At 40.8% G+C, this 19,341-nt stretch overlaps 1 protein-coding gene across 2 annotated transcripts in view; it reads right to left on the reverse strand.

The window, feature by feature from the left end:
• Positions 1–6,311, reverse strand: part of LOC124106076 (solute carrier family 40 member 1-like) — a 29,445-nt gene extending 23,134 nt beyond the window's left edge. For both annotated transcript variants that reach the window (XR_009228551.1, XM_058585346.1), the window contains exons 1-2: positions 1,114–6,311; positions 405–516 (exon numbers count right to left, since the gene is read on the reverse strand). Coding sequence is in view for 1 of the 2 variants with exons in the window: in XM_058585346.1 (XP_058441329.1) it covers positions 405–516; positions 1,114–1,389 (388 nt within the window). In the remaining variant the exon portion in view is untranslated. The remainder of the gene's footprint in view (positions 1–404; positions 517–1,113) is intronic.
• Positions 6,312–19,341: the final 13,030 nt, after the last annotated feature.

The raw sequence follows: 19,341 nt of genomic DNA on the forward strand, positions 1-19,341 counted from the left end.
GCGTGAGAAAATGAACACAGGAGATGATAGTCGTGATAATTATAATATTAACTGTGTATATATAATAGTCAACATTTTTTGTGAGTATAATCAAGAAAAATTAGGATGCACCCAAACTCTGGAAAAGAGAGATGAGAAAACAAAGATAATTGCCTTGTGCCATTTAAATTGGTAAAATCAGTTGAGATTTTTTTCTAGAACATTGCTACATAAAAAAGACAAGTGTTGTTTGATTATCTTTGCTTATTTTTTCTTAACCTCCCATTTTACTTAATTAAAGCCACTGTGCTCAGAGGAATTGTGCAACTCCAGAGCACTGTGAATGCAGCAGTATTGCCCCTCCAAAGGTAATGTGCTCCCTTTTCTCAAGGAGAGCCTACAATGATGCCTAACCAGAGACTTACCTAAAGAACTCGTCTCTCCCTTCATGTGCTTGGTGCTTGCTGTTTTAGTTTGCTTCTCCTCATTTCCAGGATTTTCAATGTCATTCAATTCTCCCACCATAATAACTACATGCTGGGAAAGAAAGGTTTCAAATAATGAAAAATACATTCAAACAACTCCCATACTTATGGTCAAAAACAGGAATAAGTCAATGTGCTTAATTGACTTACTTCCAATTGGATTCTTCTGAGCCCACTTATATTGTACTTATTTCAACTACATAAAATGAATTGTGTAATCCACTTGAAGGGCTTTATTGCACATGAATAAGTCATAGCAAGTGCTATAGACAAATAGAGGCCTATTATCAATTCTCAAAACCAATTATTTTGGGGGAAACATCAGCTCACTATAATCAGAGATTCAGCAGATTAATCAGACACACAAAAAGGGTAAAGATATGTTTTGACTAAATTGTCTATTGCCATTCAACCTGGGAACACTGGTGTAAGTAATTTGTCCTCCATTAATATGTTATTTTTCCAACTTTAATTTTTCAACAGGGTAAATTTATTATGCTTATAACTAATTCAAGTGATAACTAAAATCTTCCTTGGATTTTCACTAACATATATCCTGGTGAAGCCAAGGTTTATTTCTGTTAATGACTATTTTACTTCTAAAAAGAGTGAAAATGAAGAATTCCCAAAACTGTAATAGTTTGCTCACCGAACAGACAGCAGGAGGGTCTGGATCTCTCACTGGACTCTCCAGAAGCCGAAGAGAAAGATGAATTATAAAGCAGCATAGCCAACGGCTTCTGAACCACACATGGGGGTTGCTACACGCACCGCTTTGTGCGGAAAGTGCTGGAGGTGCAAATGTGTCCTGTGGGTTATCGAAAGAGAGGCCAGCAGTTTCTGCCACCCGTGACCGCCCAGCACAATATGCTCTGGCAGGGGCCCTTCTGGGATGGTAGGTCAGTGCACTGGGAGAAGGGGACATGAAGTGCAGCCAGTCCTGAAGGCCCCAGTAAGGATGAGACACCTTCAAAATATCCTTGCCACATTAAACCCTGGTCACATGCAGAAACATTCATCAAGACTCTTGAAGGGAAAAGTTCTATTTGTACTTTGAAATGTGTCATAAGTTGCTTAGAGGCAAACAGGAGCTGACCCTCTGCAGGGTAAGGTAGATAACATGTCCCCTCCATGTTTAGAGAGAGTTCCCTTAGGCCTTGACTTTCCAGAACTTTCCAGGGGAAGTCTGCCCAGCACTTCTCCCTTTCCTTCCTTTCCCCTCTGAAGTTCTGACTATCAAGGGCAGTGTCTCATCCCTAGGTCACCTGTGCTGGCCAGTCCCCAAACAGAGGAATCCTACTAAAAGTCAATGCAAGCACAAGTTTGGGGCTGGTCCTCCTGGGTCGATTGGCCTTCCTTCCAAGAGGATTCCATTTTTTTATTGGGATTTTCAGGAACACGTATTTTCATGAAATACAGTATTTTGGAGAAGAATGGGTTTGGGGATGTCTCCTGGTCTTTGGCTCATAACCATTTAGCAGTGGTTGTGGCTCAAAAAAAAAAAAAATCTCTTATTTGTCCCAAGCATTCAGTATTGAGTGGGGCCCTTACTCACTTCAGTGATGACCTAAGACATTTCTCTCAGGCTCAGAATGTTTAGTCCGAACATCCTGTTTGCAGTCAAAGGCAGAGAGTAAGTTGAGAAACTTAAGATAACAAGGCTTTTAGTTTATAAATGTTCCAAAGAAGAAATCCAAGAAGATTTAATGAAAGCATTCAATTTGACACATTCTAGATAAATTATTTAAATTTTCCTGCAAATGCTTCAGCCTAAAATAAATGGCTTTGTTTGCAGGAATGGGTACCACACATTTGTCAAAACTCCTCATCCATGTGGAAGTGCTGTAGTCCTGGTAACCAGGGAGCTCAGCAGAGCCGAGAGTTCTGCAGGCTGGCAGGGTGTGCCAGAAACTCCATGATGGTGGGGCTCACAGCCGCTAAATCACCCTCCTATCTTGGGGCCCAGGCACAGAGTGAGCACCGAGCAGGCACTCAGGGAAAGAGACCCACTTACTATATTTACAAGTGTAGAAATAGAGGAGCTAAGAAAAAAAAGAGAGAGACACGTTTCAGCTTCATCTTTGATGCACACATGTGCCACACCACATGGTAGAAAAAAGGAGAAAGCAGAGTTGTTCTCTCAAAAAGGAAAATATTAACAAGATATTTGGAAAAATTAGTGCAATTTTGAAACTACTGGTGGTTTCTCTAGGCAGGAGTCAGCAGGAGTGAAAAAAAATCAGTTCAGCACACTAGGCAAAAATGTGATTGTCTGGGGGGGCAGGAGAAGCATTGTAGAACAGCTCATCAAATAGTTCCCAAGTTAAAGCAAAAAAAATTTTTCCAATTAGAGCAAAATGCAAACACACATATATGTGTGTGCACATCAAATACACGTTTACTGAACATTTCAGTCAACCATGGACCATGTGTACAATGGCAGCTCCATAAGATTTTACTGCAGCTGAAAAACTCTTATTGCCTAGTAATGTCATAGCAACCTTAGTTGTATAAGGATACTGTATACTGTTTCCACAATGACAGACAAGTTACCTAACCAGGCATATCTTAGAACATGTCCCCCTCATAAGCAATGCATGACTGTGTGTGTCTACATACACATACACATGTATATATATTATATATATGTATGTATATATACACATATATAGATAGATATAGATATAGATATAGATATACTTTATCAAATGGCTCCCAAATTATGCAAAATTTCCCAATTAAAGATATATATATGTGTGTATATATGTATAGATAGATAGATAGATAGATAATTTAACTAAACTCTTAAGATGGAGGGGTCTCTGAAACAAAAGGATTTATTGAGCTGTTTACAGATGCTAGCAAGAAAAGGACTTGATTCTGGAACAAGTGCCGCAGCAATCAGCAGCAGGGCTGGACAGTGGTTAGGAATATGTCTGCATGACCTAAGAACCAGCAATGTTTCCATAATGAATATGTGGAGGAGGAAAGTATAAATTGTCTATATTGAGACTACTTTGGCTATAGATAAGAGGGTTGGGATAATGAGAAGAAAGGGACAGTTCTTAAGGAGATGTGTTTCTTTCTTAAAGACTGTTTGGGGTTAAGAGATCAGAAGGTCCATTGATAAGCCTGACCAGGGGAGCCTGGTGGTTGATGCCTGGAGATATAAGTCAAGGGTGCAAACTACATTTGGGAATATGAAACTATACTTTGGTGGTTTGCCCCATAGCTGTTAACTGATTAACTTCCCTTATGTCTTCTCTCTTCCCTTCTCCAGCCCTTGTGATTAAATTTAGGATATCTCAGAATTTTTCTTTTATCAACAGATAAACTTACAGAAATGAATATATAAATAAATATACATGTATAATATACATAAATACCTAAGCATACATTTATATACTTAACAGTTTCTGTGTTCTTACTCAAACTTTCAGTGATGAATCAGAGATGCTTTGGTCATGAATAGAGGAATAGTAAAATAAATTCCTGAAATTTGGACAGAGGTGGGAATCAGGGAGAAAGGTGTTATTTAGCATAAGATGATCAGTTTCTTGAAAAGTACCTGCCTATATAAGCTATAAAAATAATTTCAAAATTTGTCACTTTATTCTTTCCATACCTTTAAGGAATAACACAGACATCCAAATCAAATATTAGAAAAGGAATTATTCACTGGCTCCAGGAACAAGACCAACCCTTATCCCATTTAAAAGACATTTGCTGTTTTGATTTACTGTTCTTGTTTTAAATAAAATAAACTGGTGACTGAGAAATTGTTGCTAGGCTTGTCATGACAGTAGATGGGGTTTCACTCTCCAGAGGAGAATATTTTCCCCTTCGCTACACATTGCCTGATAGAATTATGTGCTTGACTTAGTAACCCAGGGCAATTGAAATCTTAAGTGAAAAGGCTCAGAGGAGTCCAGGGAAGAAGCAAGGGGGAAGGTGCTCAGACAGAAGGATTCTCAGAAGTCCTGAGATTTCTGGTTTGGACCAAATCCTGTTTTCCAATCTGTACTTTCCTCCAACAGACACTGCTGGTCAGTGTTTCAATAAGAATTACCCACCCCCAAGCCCAGGCACAGACTCTGCAGTCAACTGACTCGGTTCAAATCCAGGGTCCTCCACCTGCCAGTCACAACAAGGCCACAAGGTTTCTTGGTTTCATGATGACTCTCAGTTTTTCATCTCTTCAATGGGGATAATAACAGTACTCACCTCACTGTGTGCTCATGAGATTAGATGAGAAGGATATGCATGAAGGCACTTAGGAGCCCCTCTGGGTAGAAGTGCTCAGAAGAGCTTATCTATTGACACTTTTAGTAATAATATTTACACATTCAGGTATTATCATTTTCATTACTATTATGTTAGATGTATAAAATGGCAATCAAGGCGAAGGAGAGGGCAATGGATATTTTTTTGAAAAAATAAGCTCCAAACACTCTCTCCCTCTCCTTTCCATTTCTGTCTGACCATGACCCCTAGAGCCATGAGATGAATTCTACTACATTCTACTAAATGAAGACAAAAGGCTACAAATACAAAAATTAAAATTAAAAAAAATACAAAAGGCTAAGTATGATCCACAGAGGTAAGAACAAAGCCATTGATTAGAGTGACATGGAGCAAAATAAAATATATAATATTTTGCTCTTTGAAATTAATTCTTAAGCAATTAATACATGGATTCTCCTTGCAAAAATTCAAACAATGCAGATGAGGGCAAACTTTCCTTAGGTCTCTGCACTCTTTTCTGGGAGGAATCCATCCTTCCATACCTTGTCTGGAGAAAATCTGCTCTCCCCATTTTTATTCACATAAATGGATTCCTACCCTGTGCACTGTTTTGCAGCTACTTTCTTCATTCAATAGTCTCTGGAGGTGTTTCCAAGTTATTATATATAAATGGTTCTATTTCATTCATTCTTTTCCATTTGTGCCTACTCCTAATAACCATAATAGGTTGCTTCCATAGATCTGGTGAATATTCATCCCTGATCTCCTACAAAAAAATTCAGTACTCTGTGGGAGAAGTATCACCAGTCTGAGATACTGGTCATTGTCCTTTGGCTCTAGTAATTCTAACTAGAAGTGAGATCTTGAGCTAATTATTAAGCTACTCCAATCTTTATATCCTCATTTATTAAATGAGAGAATTGGATTATATGGTTTCTAAATTCCCACACAACTATGATAATCAGTGTTTTGAGTTCAAAGACAGAGAAAGTTATTTTTTCCAAATGTCAGAAGGAGGGAAGTTGTGTGAGTGGGCAAAAGCTGGTGGTTTCCGAGAAGTTCCTTTTTAATAATCAGAATATTGCTACCCACAAAGTTAGGTCCTTTAGACAGTCATTACCTCATTCTTTTAATGTATGCATCATATTCAATAATACGTGGGCTTTATTTGACAGCATGAGTCAAGATATTTTTAAGTAGTCCCACATACTCAAATTCTTCTGATAGAACGTGGTTGAAAGTAATTGCAGCTGGATTATTTATTAGGGACAGTGTTTGGGGGATGGCAAATTTGGGGAAGAAAGTAAGTGCTAACAGGGAGGGAATGGAATGCATAGTCATTTGTTCAACATTTCTTGAGCACCTACTTCATCCAGAGATTGGAATATTAAAATTAAAAAAAAAAAAAGATCATTATTGGCTTCCCAAATGCTACCCATCGCTTGTCTTCCACCCACAGGGTGTCTGCATTATGGAGTGGTTCTCCTGCTTCTCAACCTATCACCAAGGTATTTATTTGCTGTTGGAACATTCTGATGAGGCCTTGGAAAGATGCTTGTTGGTGTGTCTTATTAATGAGTTTCCTCACTGAAGTCACTTTTTTTTTTTTTTTTTTTTTTTTTTTTTTTTAATTTTTTATTGTGGGTTGTTCAAAACATTACAAATTTCTTGACATATCATATTCCACACTTTGATTCTAGTGGGTTATGAACTCCCACCTTCACCCCATACACAGATTGCAGATTCACATCAGTTACACATCCATTGATTTACAAATTGCCATACTAGTGTCTGTTGTGCTCCGCTGCCTTTCCCATCATCCACCCTCCCCCCTCCCCACCTCTCCCCTCCCCTCCCCTCCTCTCTCTCTACCCCCTCCACTGTATAACCCTGAGGGTCTCCTTCCATTACCGTGCAATTTACCTTCTCTCTCCCTTTCCCTCCCACCTCTCATCCCTGTTAAATGTTAATCTTCTTCTCCTGTTCTTCGTCCCTACTCTGTTCTTAGTTACTTTCCTTATATCAAAGAAGACATTTGGCATTTGTTTTTTAGGGATTGGCTAGCTTCACTTAGCATAATCTGCTCTAATGCCATCCATTTCCCTGTAAATTCTATGATTTTGTCATTTTTTAATGCAGAGTAATACTCCATTGTGTATAAATGCCACATTTTTTTTATCCATTCGTCTATTGAAGGGCATCTAGGTTGGTTCCACAGTCTTGCTATTGTGAACTGTGCTGCTATGAACATCGATGTAGCAGTGTCCCTGTAGCATGCTCTTTTTAGGTCTTTAGGGAATAGACCAAGAAGGGGAATAGCTGGGTCAAATGGTGGCTCCATTCCCAGCTTTCCAAGAAATCTCCATACTGCTTTCCAAATTGGCTGCACCAATCTGCAGTCCCACCAGCAATGTACAAGTGTACCCTTTTCCCCACATCCTCGCCAGCACTTGTTGTTGTTTGACTTCCTAATGGCTGCCAATCTTACTGGAGTGAGATGGTATCTTAGGGTGGTTTTGATTTGCATTTCTCTGACAGCTAGAGATGTTGAGCATTTTTTCATGTACTTGTTGATTGACTGTATGTCCTCCTCTGTGAAGTGTCTGTTCAGGTCCTTGGCCCATTTGTTGATTGGGTTGTTTGTTCTCTTATTGTCTAATTTTTTGAGTTCTTTGTATACTCTGGATATTAGGGCTCTATCTGAAGTGTGAGGAGTAAAGATTTGTTCCCAGGATGTAGGCTCCCTATTTACCTCTCTTATTGTTTCTTTTGCTGAGAAAAAACTTCTTAGTTTGAGTAAGTCCCATTTGTTGATTCTAGTTATTAACTTTTGTGCTATGGGTGTCCTATTGAGGAATTTGGAGCCCGACCCCACCGACTGTAGATCGTAGCCAACTTTTTCTTCTATCAGACGGCGCGTCTCTGATTTGATATCAAGTTCCTTGATCCATTTTGAATTCACTTTTGTGCATGGCGAGAGAAAGGGATTCAGTTTCATTTTGTTGCATATGGATTTCCAGTTTTCCCAGCACCATTTGTTGAAGATGCTATCCTTCCTCCATTGCATGCTTTTAGCCCCTTTATCAAATATAAGATAGTTGTAGTTTTGTGGATTGGTTTCTGTGTCCTCTATTCTGTACCATTGGTCCACACGCCTGTTTTGGTACCAGTACCATGCTGTTTTTGTTACTATTGCTCTGTAGTATAGTTTGAAGTCTGGTATCGCTATACCGCCTGATTCACACTTCTTGCTTAGCATTGTTTTTGCTATTCTGGGTCTTTTATTTTTCCATATGAATTTCATGATTGCTTTCTCTATTTCTACAAGAAATGCCATTGGGATTTTGATTGGCATTGCATTAAACCTATAGAGAACTTTTGGTAATATCGCCATTTTGATGATGTTAGTTCTGCCTATCCATGAACAGGGTATATTTTTCCATCTTCTAAGATCTTCTTCTATTTCTCTCTTTAGGGTTCTGTAGTTTTCATTGTATAAGTCTTTCACCTCTTTTGTTAGGTTGATTCCCAAGTATTTTATTTTTTTTGAAGATATTTTGAATGGAGTGGTTGTCCTCATTTCCATTTCAGAGGATTTGTCGCTGATATACAGGAATGCCTTTGATTTATGCGTGTTGATTTTAAATCCTGCCACTTTGCTGAATTCATTTATTAGCTCTAATAGTTTCTTTGTAGAGCCTTTTGGGTCTGCTAGATATAGAATCATATCATCTGCAAATAGTGATAATTTAATTTCTTCTTTTCCTATTTTTATGCCTTTAATTTCTTTCGTCTGTCTAATTGCTCTGGACAGTGCTTCGAGAACTATGTTGAAGAGAAGTGGAGAGAGAGGGCATCCCTGTCTTGTTCCAGATTTTAGAGGGAATGCCTTCAGTTTTTCTCCATTCAGAATAATGCTAGCCTGAGGCTTAGCATAGATTGCTTTTACAATATTGAGGTATGTTCCTGTTATCCCTAGTTTTTCTAGAGTTTTGAACATAAAGGGATGCTGTACTTTGTCAAATGCTTTTTCCGCATCTATCGAGATGATCATATGGTTCTTATTTTTAAGTCTATTGATGTGGTGAATAACATTTATTGATTTCCGTATATTGAACCAGCCTTGCATCCCAGGGATGAATCCTACTTGATCATGGTGTACAATTTTTTTTATATGTTTTTGTATCCGATTCGCCAGAATTTTATTGAGGATTTTTGCATCTAGGTTCATTAGAGATATTGGTCTGTAGTTTTCTTTCTTTGAAGTGTCTTTGTCTGGTTTAGGTATCAGGGTGATGTTGGCCTCATAGAATGAATTTGGAAGTTCTCCCTCCTTTTCTATTTCCTGAAGTAGCTTGAAAAGTATTGGTATTAGTTCTTCTTTAAAGGTTTTGTAAAATTCTGCTGTATACCCATCGGGACCTGGGCTTTTCTTAGTTGGTAGTCTTTTGATGGTTTCTTCTATCTCCTCAATTGATATTGGTCTGTTTAGGTTTTCTATATCCTCCTGACTCAATCTGGGCAGATCATATGACTTAAGAAATTTATCTATGCCTTCACTATCTTCTAATTTATTGGAGTATAAGGATTCAAAATAGTTTTTGATTATCTTCTGTATTTCTGAAGTGTCTGTTGTGATATTGCCTTTTTCATCCCGTATGCTAGTAATTTGAGTTCTCTCTCTTCTTCTCTTCACTAGCATCGCTAAGGGTCTGTCGATTTTGTTTATTTTTTCAAAGAACCAACTTTTAGTTTTGTCAATTTTTTCAATTGTTTCTTTTGTTTCGATTTCATTAATTTCAGCTCTGATTTTAATTATTTCTTGCCTTCTACTTCTTTTGCTGTTGTTTTGCTCTTCTTTTTCAAGGATTTTGAGATGAAGTATGAGATCATTTATTTGTTGGTTTTTTCTTTTTTTAAGGAATGAACTCCAAGCAATGAATTTTCCTCTTAGAACTGCTTTCAATGTGTCCCATAGATTCCGATATGTTGTGTCTGTGTTTTCATTTATCTCTAAGAATTTTTTAATTTCCTCCTTGATGTCTTCTATAACCCATTGATCATTCAGTAACCTATTGTTCATTCTCCAATTGATGTATGCTTTTTCCTTCCTTCTTTTATCGTTGATTTTCAGTTTCATTCCATTATGATCAGATAAGATGCATGGTAATATCTCTACTCCTTTATATTGTCTAAGAGTTGCCCTGTGACATAATATATGATCTATTTTTGAGAAGGATCCATGTGCTGCTGAGAAAAAAGTGTAACTGCTTGATGTTGGGTGGTATACTCTATATATGTCAATTAGGTCTAGGTTATTAATAGTGTTATTGAGTTCTATAGTTTCCTTATTCAACTTTTGTTTGGAAGATCTGTCCAGTGGCGAGAGAGGTGTGTTGAAGTCTCCCATGATTATGGTGTGGTGGTCTATTAGACTCTTGAACTTGAGAAGAGTTTGTTTGACGAACATAGCTGCACCATTGTTTGGGGCATAAATATTTATGATTGTTATGTCTTGTTGGTGTATGGTTCCCTTAAGCAGTATGTAGTGTCCCTCTTTATCTCTTTTGATTAACTTTGGCTTGAAATCTATTTTATTTGATATGAGTATGGACACGCCTGCTTGTTTCCGAAGTCCATATGAGTGATATGATTTTTCCCAACCTTTCACCTTCAGCCTATGTATGTCTTTTCCTATCAAATGCGTCTCCTGTAGGCAGCATATTGTTGGGTCTTGTTTTGTGATCCATTCTACTAGCCTGTGTCTCTTAATTGGTGAGTTTAAGCCATTAACATTTAGGGTTATTATTGAGATATGGGTTGTTCTTCCAGCCATATTTGTTTATTTCTGTTACTAAACATTGTTTGTTTTCCTCTTTGATTGTTTCCCCCCCCCCTTTACTGTCCTACCTCCCACTGTTGGTTTTCATTGTTATTTTCCATTTCCTCTTCCTGTAATACTTTGGCTAGGATGTTTTGAAGAGATGGTTTTCTAGCTGCGAATTCTTTAAACTTTTGTTTATCGTGGAAGGTTTTAATTTCATTCTCCATCCTGAAGCTTAATTTCGCTGGATACACAATTCTTGGTTGGAACCCATTATCTTTCAGTGTTTGAAATATGTTATTCCAGGATCTTCTAGCTTTCAGAGTCTGTGTTGAAAGATCAGCTGTTATCCTGATTGGCTTGCCCCTAAATGTAATCTGCTTCCTTTCTCTTGTAGCTTTTAAAATTCTCTCCTTATTCTGTATGTTGGGCATCTTCATTATAATGTGTCTAGGTGTGGATCTCTTATGATTTTGCACATTCGGCGTCCTGTAGGCTTCTAGGATTTGGGATTCTGTCTCATTCTTCAAGTCTGGGAAGTTTTCTTGTATTATTTCATTGAATAGACTTCTCATTCCTTTGGTTTGGAGTTCTGTACCTTCCTGTATCCCAATGACTCTTAAGTTTGGTCTCTTAATGTTATCCCATATTTCTTGGATGTTCTGCTCATGGTTTCTTAACAGTCTTGCTGAGCTGTCTATGTTCTTTTCCAGTTGAAATACTTTGTCTTCATTGTCTGATGTTCTATCTTCTAAGTGTTCTACTCTGTTGGTAGTATTCTCCATTGAGTTTTTAAGTTGGTTTATTGCTTCCTGCATTTCTAGGATTTCTGATTGCTTGTTTTTTATAACCTCTATCTCCCTGTATAGTTGATCCTTTGCTTCCTGGATTTGTTTGCATAATTCGTTGTCGAAGTGATCTTTCATTGTCTGATTTTGCTGTTTAATGTCTTCCTTGATACTCCAGATCATCTGAAGCATGTATATCCTGAATTCTTTATCTGACATTCCATCTGCTGCAGCTGTTACCTCTTCTAAAGTTGCGTTGACCTGCATTGCTTGTGGTCCTTTCTTTCCTTGTCTTTTCATACTGCTTGCGTATCTTTCCTGCAGGTGCGGGCGGCGGCTCTGCTCTCTCCTTATTCCAATTGGGGTGTCGTGGCTACCCCGCCGGCAGGTCACTGGGCCTGTTCTGGGAGCTGGTGGCGGCTCTGTTCTGCCCCTACTCCAATTGGGGTGACGTGTCTGTCGTACCAGCAGGCCACTGGGCCTGTCCTGCTGGTCGGTCGCAGATCTGCCCACCTTTCGGGCACGAGTGGAGGCTCTGCTTTGCCCCTACTCCAATTGGGGTGTCGTGACTACCCCGCCTGCAGGATGCTGGGTCTGTTCCTGGCAAGGGAGGCGACTCTGCTCTGTCACTACTCCAATTAGGGTGGTGTTTGTACCCCGCCGGCAGGCTCCTGGGCCTGATCCGCCGGTCTGTTGTAGGTCTGCCTACCTTGAAGGCGCGGGCAGCGGATCTGCCCTGCCCCTCCTACCACGCCTGCGGACCCCTGGGCCTGATCTGCAGGTTGATCACTGGTCTGCTCACCCTGCGGGCACGGGTGGCGGTTCCGCTCCACCCCCACTCCAATTGGGGTCACGTGACCACCACACCGGCAGGGCCTGATCCGGGCGTGGGATAAGGATCTGCTCTGCCCCTACTCGAGTTGGGGTGACGTGTGTACCACACTGGCAGGCCACTGGGCCTGACCCGCCAGGCTGTCACAGGTCTGTTTACCTTGCAAGCGCGAAGGGCGGCTCTGCCCTGCCCCTCCTACCACGCCCATGTACTACTGGGTCGTGGGTCTGCCCACCTGGCGGGTGTGGGTGGCGGCTCCGCTCCGCCCCCTCTCCAATTGGGGTCACGCGGTCACCACGCTGGCGAGCCGCTGGGCCTGCTCCGGGGGCTGGCGGCGGCCCGGCTCCTTCCCTCTGGCTCGAGGACAAATTGAGGAGACTCGGGTGACTGAGCCTCACCCCCCTTACCAGGAGACCAACTGCTTATGTCACCGCTGGTATTGATGAAGATCTCTCCTCCACCGCTTTCTGCTGACATCAGATCTCTGCCATGTTGGTATCCTATGCGAATGGCAGCATTTCGTTCCCCTTGCCAGGCAACCCAAGCAATGGGTGAGTCCTGACCTGCCCTCAGCAGGACCCGGACCGAGACACAGTTTCCGCGGGCTCCTAGCCCCGGTCCAGGGAAGTTCCGGGAGCCGGAACTCGGCCGCTCCGTGCTCGGTGTAAGCTCCTATAAGTGTAGGCTCCAAGAAGCAGCCCCCGCGGGCTCAGTTCCGGGAGCCGGAATTCGGCCTCTTAGTGTTTGGTGTATGCTCTGGTAGTAGCAGGGTCCAAGAAGCAGCCTCCGCGGGCTCCGCAGCCCTGAGCCAGGGCGGTTCCGGGACGGTTCCGGAAGCCGGAACTCGGCCGCTCCGTGCTCGGTGTAAGCTCCTATAAGTGTAAGCTCCAAGAAGCAGTCCCCGCGGGCTCAGTTCCGGGAGCTGGAATTCGGCTTCTTGGTGTTTCGTGTTTGCTCTGATATTAGCAGGGTCCAAGAAGCAGCCTCCGCAGGCTCCGCAGCCCGGAGCCAGGGCGGTTCCGGGACGGTTCCGGGAGCCGGGACTCGGCCGCTCCGTGCTCGGTGTAAGCTCCTATAAGTGTAAGCTCCAAGAAGCAGTCCCCGCGGGCTCAGTTCCGGGAGCTGGAATTCGGCTTCTTGGTGTTTCGTGTTTGCTCTGATATTAGCAGGGTCCAAGAAGCAGCCTCCGCAGGCTCCGCAGCCCGGAGCCAGGGCGGTTCCGGGACGGTTCCGGGAGCCGGGACTCGGCCGCCCCGCGCTCCGTGTTCACTCCGATAAGATCAGATTTTCTGAAGTCACTATTAATGTTTAATCAGTAAGGGAGGAAAGGGATTAACAATAATCACTGTATTACTTTTATCATCATTTTTGGAATATAAAAATATTATCATTAGTGATACCAAAGGAGAAAAGTCCTATTACCAACAAACAGGAAACTAGGGAGCATTAGGCAGGGTGATCAGTGATATGATTGAATGGGGGAGGGGGACAGCAGAAGGGGTTGAATGTGAGCATTTCAGTGCCACATGAGGTGGAAAGGGGACCCAGCAACCTCCTCCCTCCTTCCTCCCTTCACCCTCTGAACTGCAGTCCCTTGTAAAGACTTGGGGAGTTTACAGCATGGTTTGCCTTCACCCACACCTTGGTGCCCAGTCCTCAGGGAAGCTACATCCTATGCCTCCACCCCACACCTCACATTTATGAGATTTGTTCACAACCTTAACCCCAGGCCTACCCTCCTAGATGTGTTCCCAGAGGTCCAAGATGGAGAGGCTTTGAAACTTACTTCCTAATTCACTCTCAGGATCAGCCTGGTCTGCAGAGTGAAGGACAGAGTACAGACACTACCAGCCAGAAAGTCAATCCTTAGCCACCTTAGGCTCCCCACCTGCCTGCATCTGATTTAGAGTAAAGACAGCACTGAAAAAGCCCTACTCCTTTTTAAATAAATGCCAGAGGTAAATCCATGGGGGGGGGCATGCTACGTGATTCTTCCCTTCCCTCACCTCCCACCACCATCTCCCACCTCCCTAATCACACAGGTTAAAGCTTGCAGAAATCAAGGTCAGTGGTCTTCAGCAAAATGTAACCTTTCCCACGGATCAGGCTCTGTTCAGGTTTAGTTCTGTTTTAGGTACTTACATGTATTGCTGTCCTACAGAAAACTCTCCAGAGATTTTGCAAAAATTACAGAAATCTGAAAGCTACACACAATGTCATGGGAAAAGGACCACGTGCTGAAACTGCTGGGTCATCCCTATGGGAGCCTCAGACCCCTGAATTCCACCGGCCTGCAGGTTACCTCATGTCAAAAGTCATCCTAACACCCTTTTCCCGCCTGTGAGATGCTTTGAATTTTTGTGTCAATCACTATGTGACTTTCAGGTATTCTAAATTTTTTTTTTTGGTCATATAAACCTTATTTTGCCCCCAACAGTGAGACAAAGAACCTTGAAAATTTTTGGAAGCATCATTTTCATACTGTAAATCATCACACTTCACTTTCAGCAAAAATTTCAATGTGACATTCATTGCTTCTTAGCTAGTTGTCATAATTGAATTTTCTACCCTTCAGATCTCTTATATACCCTGCTATTTTTATAACCAATAACATGCAAAAACTGATATAGAGCAAAGACAGCACCAAACACCAGCAAGGTGGGGAAGCTGTTTTTATTATGATGATCTCCTTGTGTTGTTCACACTGAGATCCAGCTAGATGATCTCTGTGGTTAATGTATTTGAATGAAAAGATTCCAAGTTCTTCAAAATTTGCATTCCCAAAGGCTGTCTTCTTGAATTTCTATATTTTAAAAACAATCTTCTGAAAACTAAGATCGGATTTAAATCGACTTTGCAAATTCCAGCAAGAAACTGTGTCCATATCACTTGAGGATCTATTCTGTCGATTTCCCTTGCTTCCGCCTAGCCAAAAAGATAAGCCATTTTTTAAAATTGCAAAATTACTTTAAAAAATAATGTTTAAGTATTCAACACACAGCTAGCTAGGCTCCTTAGGAGTTATGGTACAGAAGGAGAAAGAGATAAAAAATACAAAGCCAAAAACTAGAAAAGGAAAAATGAAACATCGAATCAGACTCTAAAACAAAAGAACAAAGCAAATTTTATTGGACAGACTGCAATTCTGGCTTAACCTTGAGTTAGTCCACTACAGAGCTGTTCTGAGAGAACAGGGCACACCAAGTTCATGAAGTGCTTTCATATGACAACTAGCAACTGTAAACCCTGGAAACACAAGTGGATTTTGGATCCAAATTACCTACAGATTCCCATCTTGCTGAAGTGTCTGCTAGTTTCACCTTTTATACAATTCTCTTCGGTTACTGCATGGATTGAAAAAAAAACAAACAATACAAAATAGAAGTTCCACTGAGCATCTTTCTAGCAGAGAAAAGGCTTTCCCATCATTCCCTTCTCCAATCGTATGTCTTTCTGTCATCTGTTTTGTTTGTTTGTTTGTCTATTTCTCTTCCTAAGGGAGCCAGGGGCGGGCTGGGAGTTCAGAGTATAAATCCACCCCTTATTAGCTTTGAATAGAGGGCAAATGACTTCACTTCTCTAAGTCACACATCTTCAATGAATGTTCATTGAACTACTATGTGCCAAGCAGTTTTCTAAGGCATGGGGGGGGGGGGGTGTCAAGATGCCATTGAAAACACGTTCTTTTGGAAGGAGAAACCATGAATGTAGGGAAAAGAAGCATTCACCGTAGTGTCAGGTGCCCCCCCCCCCCCGAAAAAAAAAGTAGGGCAAAGGGCAGGGGGTATAGAAGGAAGGTGTTTGGGGCAAGAAAAACTCTCCAGGCGATCAGGTTGGATGAAAGAATAAAGGAGGTAAAGGAGTGAGTCATATCTGGGGGAGGGACAGCGATCGCAGACGTCAGGGTGGGAACAAGCTTGGCTTGTGCTGAGAATGGTCAATGAACTGCCGTGGTCGGTGTGAAGTGGGTGTGAGGCAGGGTGGAAGAAGGCCAGGTAAGGGAGGCTCATGGAGCCAGGGCACATGTGCCTTATGGGCCACTGTGGGACTTGGAAATTTACTCAGCGACAGGAAGCAATTGAAGAATTTTAGCAGAGGCATGATGTGATCTGATTTCATTTTATAAAAACAGGTCCGGTTGATTTTGTGGAGAGTGGATGTGAGAGTATAAATGCATGGAAGCAGAGGGACCAGCGCTCCTTTCTGTTTCCATGTTATGGTAAGGGCCAGCGCAAGGCATGATGGTAGTTTACTCATCTGTGAGGGTCGTGAGAGCAACAACTGCAAAGTGCTGCCCTGAGAATTAAATGCTATGTTATGTGTCAGTGGCTTAATACAGTGCCTGGTACAGAATAAGGGCTCCATGTGAGCACTGTTACTGCTCATGGTTTTGAGGGGATTCTTCTACCCAACTGTAGCTGCTTTTCTAAGCTTTTGGCACTTCTACTGCTTGGGGGAATTCCAATACTCTTTCCTCCCCGCTATAGGTTTCCTCAAGAGTCCCAGAGCAGCCTTGCATGCAGGAAGGTTGTGTTTTGTTAAAAATGTTCAAAATGCTGTTTTAGTCATTGTGGTTGTAAATCAGCCATTTATGACCCAGAGGCATCATGGTGGGGAATACTGATAGCAGCACTGCCTCCAGGGGGCATCTGACCATGGGGGCCATTTCTGGATGTCACATAATAGGGGTACTTCTGGTACTTAGTGGGTGAGATCTGGGGATGCTGAATGAGACAGTCCTGCACTACAAATAATTTTGACACCCAAACTTCCCATGCTGCCCCTTAGGGAAACTTGTGGCAGGAAAGTCTCCATGCAGGTTGTACCTGGCCCAATCTAGGGGGTTGTGCAGCCTGGGGGAACCGGACGGAAGAGCATTGAGTTGAGGATTAGGTCCCAGCCTCAAACCTAACAAGCACAAATCTTGAGAACTGAGATAATTTTGTTTATTGTAGCCAAATCTTAGCTTCCTCATGCATAAAATGTGGCCATTTTCCCTTACTATCTTCCCGGAAGGTTAAAGAAATTCAATAAGATGTGCACATACACTTACTCAAGTATAAATCATCATAATAATTAACATACAAGTCTGCACATATAAGCTGCTAATGAGACAGAAAATACAGTATCTTCCCTAGAGAATTTATAATTCAATCATCAGTAATAAAGAGCTATAAGTCCTTGTTAGAGAAGAAAGTAGGAAATTTACTTTCAAGATGATAGGCCTGGTTTTCACAAACCAAACATCTTATATTTAATTAAACTTTGCAAATACCAAATCTTTTTCTGCTCAAGAAGGATATTTTCCCAAGCATATTCATATTCTACTGAAATATATTAAGTCAAAATTACTCAAAATATCATTTAGACTTTCAAAAACAAAATTACAAATGACATTGTTTATAACATTTACCTTCTTTTAAAAATGATAAAGGAAACAGCCCAATGGCACAAATTAAGGCTTTTTCTTTTGTTGTTGTTTTAATTATGGTTGTCTCCTTTATGGCAAAATAATCTCATTAACAGAAATCTGATCTAGGATAAGCTTGAGCTGATTCTTTACAAAATTTCATTTTTGTAGTCCCAAAATGGCTATTTTATATATTCATTTATTATTTACTCACTAATAGCTATTAAGTATTACTACCATGTGCCAGTTTTGCACCAACTCACAGTTATTCTAAAGGACACCCCTAGCCTAAATAAGTAACAAAATGGAAATAAGAAGCATAGGAGCAACACACAGTAAAGGACTTTGTGTAATTCTTTGAAGGGGAGAAATGTTCCTTAGTTAATGAAATAAATTATTAAAATGAATTAACAAAAATAAAGAATGATGCTAAAATGTGCTGAGGTTAAAAATGTGGCTGGCTAAATACATTCAATAAGATTAATTACTATGGGCTGGGAGTGGTGGCATACACCTGTAATCCTAGCAATTTGGGAGGCTTAGGCAGAGGATCCAAGGCCAGGCTCAGCAATTTAGTGAGGTCCTATCCCAAAACAAAAAAACAAAAAAAGCTGGGTATGTTGCTCAGTGGTAGAGCACCACGGGCTTCAATCCCCAGTACCAAAGGGAAGGGGAGATGACTTAACTTCCGTAGACAATGATTGTTATTTATCCAGTTTCAGTCTCCTTTTTTGCGTGCAAATACCAATTAGTTCAATAACAGAAAGAGATCCTTCTATTTCAATGCAGTTGGATTCCTCCTCCAATTCCAGTATAGGGTAGTGAAGAGATACAGTGTAGCCAATGATATGTAAATAGACAGGCCTCTAAGACAGCTTTTGATGCATTGTACTAAAAAGGCAGCTCTGCTTAGGGGTATATATTGTAATTTCTAGAATAACCACTAAAATATAAGAAAAAGAGGTATAACTAAAAGTTCAGCAGATACATTAAAATGAAATATTAAGAAAATTGTTTAAAAAGCAGTAAGGTGCAGGCCTGGTGCAGTGCCACACACCTGTAATCCCAGCAACTTGGGAGGTAGAGGAAGAAGGATCTCAATTTTGAGGTTAGCCCCAGCAACTCAGTGAAGCCCCTTCTCAAAATAAAAATTTGATTTAAAAGATAACTGGGATGTAGTTCAGTGGTAAAGTGTCCTTGGCTTCAATCCCCAATACCCCCCCCACACACACCAAAAAAAAGCGCAATAAGGTCAAAAAAAGGAAACAGAAGAACAAAAACCTGGAGAGTACAGATGATAAAATGATGAAATGATAGTTCTAAACCCAAGTATATCAATAATTACATTCAATGTTAGTGATCAAAATATATCATTAAAAAGGTAAAGACTATCAGAGTGGATGAAAAGCAAGACCCAACTATATATTCTCTATAAAAGATGTACTTTAAATAGGAAGACCCAAATAGGTTTGAAAGTGTGTGGAATAAAAAAGATATACAGTGAATTTTTAAAAATGAGTAAGTAACCCTGAAGAAGACAGAAAAATAAAATAAATGAAACAGGGCACTAGAAGAAAACAAAAATACAATAAAAGACTTAAGTCCCAATTTTTCCATAATTGCATTAAATGTAAATGTTGCAAACCCACTAATTAGAAGACAAATTCTAAAAACATGACCTAACTATATGTTGTCTACAGAAACTCATTTCAAATATGAATCACAGGGGCATTGCTATAGACTGAATGTTTGTGTTACCAAAACTCATGTTGAATACC

This window comes from Marmota monax, unplaced genomic scaffold (genome assembly GCF_021218885.2).
Source record: "Marmota monax isolate L192 unplaced genomic scaffold, Marmota_monax_Labrador192_F-V1.1 WCK01_AAM20220418_F8-fsc00057, whole genome shotgun sequence".
Lineage (NCBI taxonomy): Eukaryota > Metazoa > Chordata > Mammalia > Rodentia > Sciuridae > Marmota > Marmota monax.